General features: G+C 38.8%; 1 protein-coding gene across 1 annotated transcript; it reads right to left on the bottom strand.

The window, feature by feature from the left end:
* Positions 1-211: 211 nt before the first annotated feature.
* Positions 212-754, bottom strand: LOC108170386 (uncharacterized). The gene has a single exon (XM_017325252.1). The coding sequence runs from the start codon at positions 752-754 to the stop codon at positions 212-214; it is 543 nt and encodes a 180-aa protein (XP_017180741.1).
* Positions 755-1,405: the final 651 nt, after the last annotated feature.

Genomic DNA, 1,405 nt, shown 5'->3' with positions numbered 1-1,405 from the left:
AGTGGCCCACAGATTTTCTGGTACTCCGTGATCAGAAATTCCGACTCCTCTGATTTTGATTCCGCTATCTATTATGTCTCTAGGACTGGCTCCAAATCTGAGGTTGATCCTGCATCTCTGTATCCCACTTAGACTGTTCTATACTCAGACTTATCTCGATTACTTCTTCATAAGTTATGGGTTTCTGAGCAGCTACTAGTGTACAATACTCTTAGTTCAGTGCAAGCATCGCCTGATCTATCTGCGCTTGTGGATTATCATAAGTCCCATCATGATACTTAGCCAAGCGCCTGAAGGTACTGTCAAATTCTGTGATGCTGAGGTCACCCTGTCGAAACTCTAAATATTCATGCCTCTTCCTCAATCTGTAACTGGGGCTTAGAAAGTAAGTAATAAAACATTTCCTGAAGGCAGACCATGTCATCCAAGAACTAGGTGGACAAGATTCCTTCATTGATTTCCACCAACTCCTAGCATCACCCTTAATGAAAAAAGTTACAGTGTTTGCCCACTCATTTAGTGGACACTTTATAGCCTCCAGAGTATCTTCCATTTTCTCTAACCACTGCTTAACCTCTTCACAATTTCCCACAGATTTCAACTCAGTAACTTCATGACTTCTAACGATTTCAATATACGTCCAATTCAACCTATGACCCGAAAGAACATTCATTAATGCAGAGGTAAACTGTTGGATTCCCCCAATTATAGAAGAACAAGGTTGTTGAGGCACATTCCCACCAGGATTAGCCATGATTCTGACAAGGACAACAAGATTTAGAAAGGCTGAAATTTACCAAATTGGTGGAAAGAAACCCTAACCATGCTCTGATACCAATCTGACATGTCCCCACCTCGATATTCCCCGAATACCAAGATAGGCACGTGCTGGTCAACACCTGATGGTGACGAAAGCCATTTATTGAATACAAGAGTAATGATTAGGAGGAAATAAGCATGAATAATCATTAGAATCTAAAGGTAATAAACAAAGTTTAAGGAAATGTTTAGAGTGCACAGAAAACATCCTAATTCAAGATCACAAAAGGAAAGATCATTACAAGATATCACACAAGTGAGTGATAGACTGCTAATGGTAGGGGAATGCCTCGTACATTGTCATAGTCCTCGTTTCTAAAACCTGAATGGGGGTGCAAAACAAAGGTGAGTGGACCAAGTTCATATATACAATAATAATAAAACAGTTATCAAGATACTAACCCTCATAGTTTATATAAAGAAAACTACTAGCATAATAAGTGATTAGTTTATTGAAAACCCTAGCATGCCAAAAATATCTCAAAAGACATATCATGGAAAACAAAATATTAAACATCTCACATATCGTCTCGTAGCGCGATGTACTGCTAGTAAGATCACTGAATAAATATAACTCTAGGCCCTA

The sequence above is a fragment of the Malus domestica genome, chromosome 05, assembly GCF_042453785.1.
Source record: "Malus domestica chromosome 05, GDT2T_hap1".
Taxonomy (NCBI): domain Eukaryota; kingdom Viridiplantae; phylum Streptophyta; class Magnoliopsida; order Rosales; family Rosaceae; genus Malus; species Malus domestica.
Note: the sequence above shows the minus strand (reverse complement) of the source record. Positions and strands in the feature narration are given on the sequence as shown.

What these genes read in the sequence shown, in the direction of transcription:
- LOC108170386 (XM_017325252.1), bottom strand. Translation starts at nt 754, where the DNA reads ATGGCTAATCCTGGTGGGAATGTGCCTCAACAACCTTGTTCTTCTATA.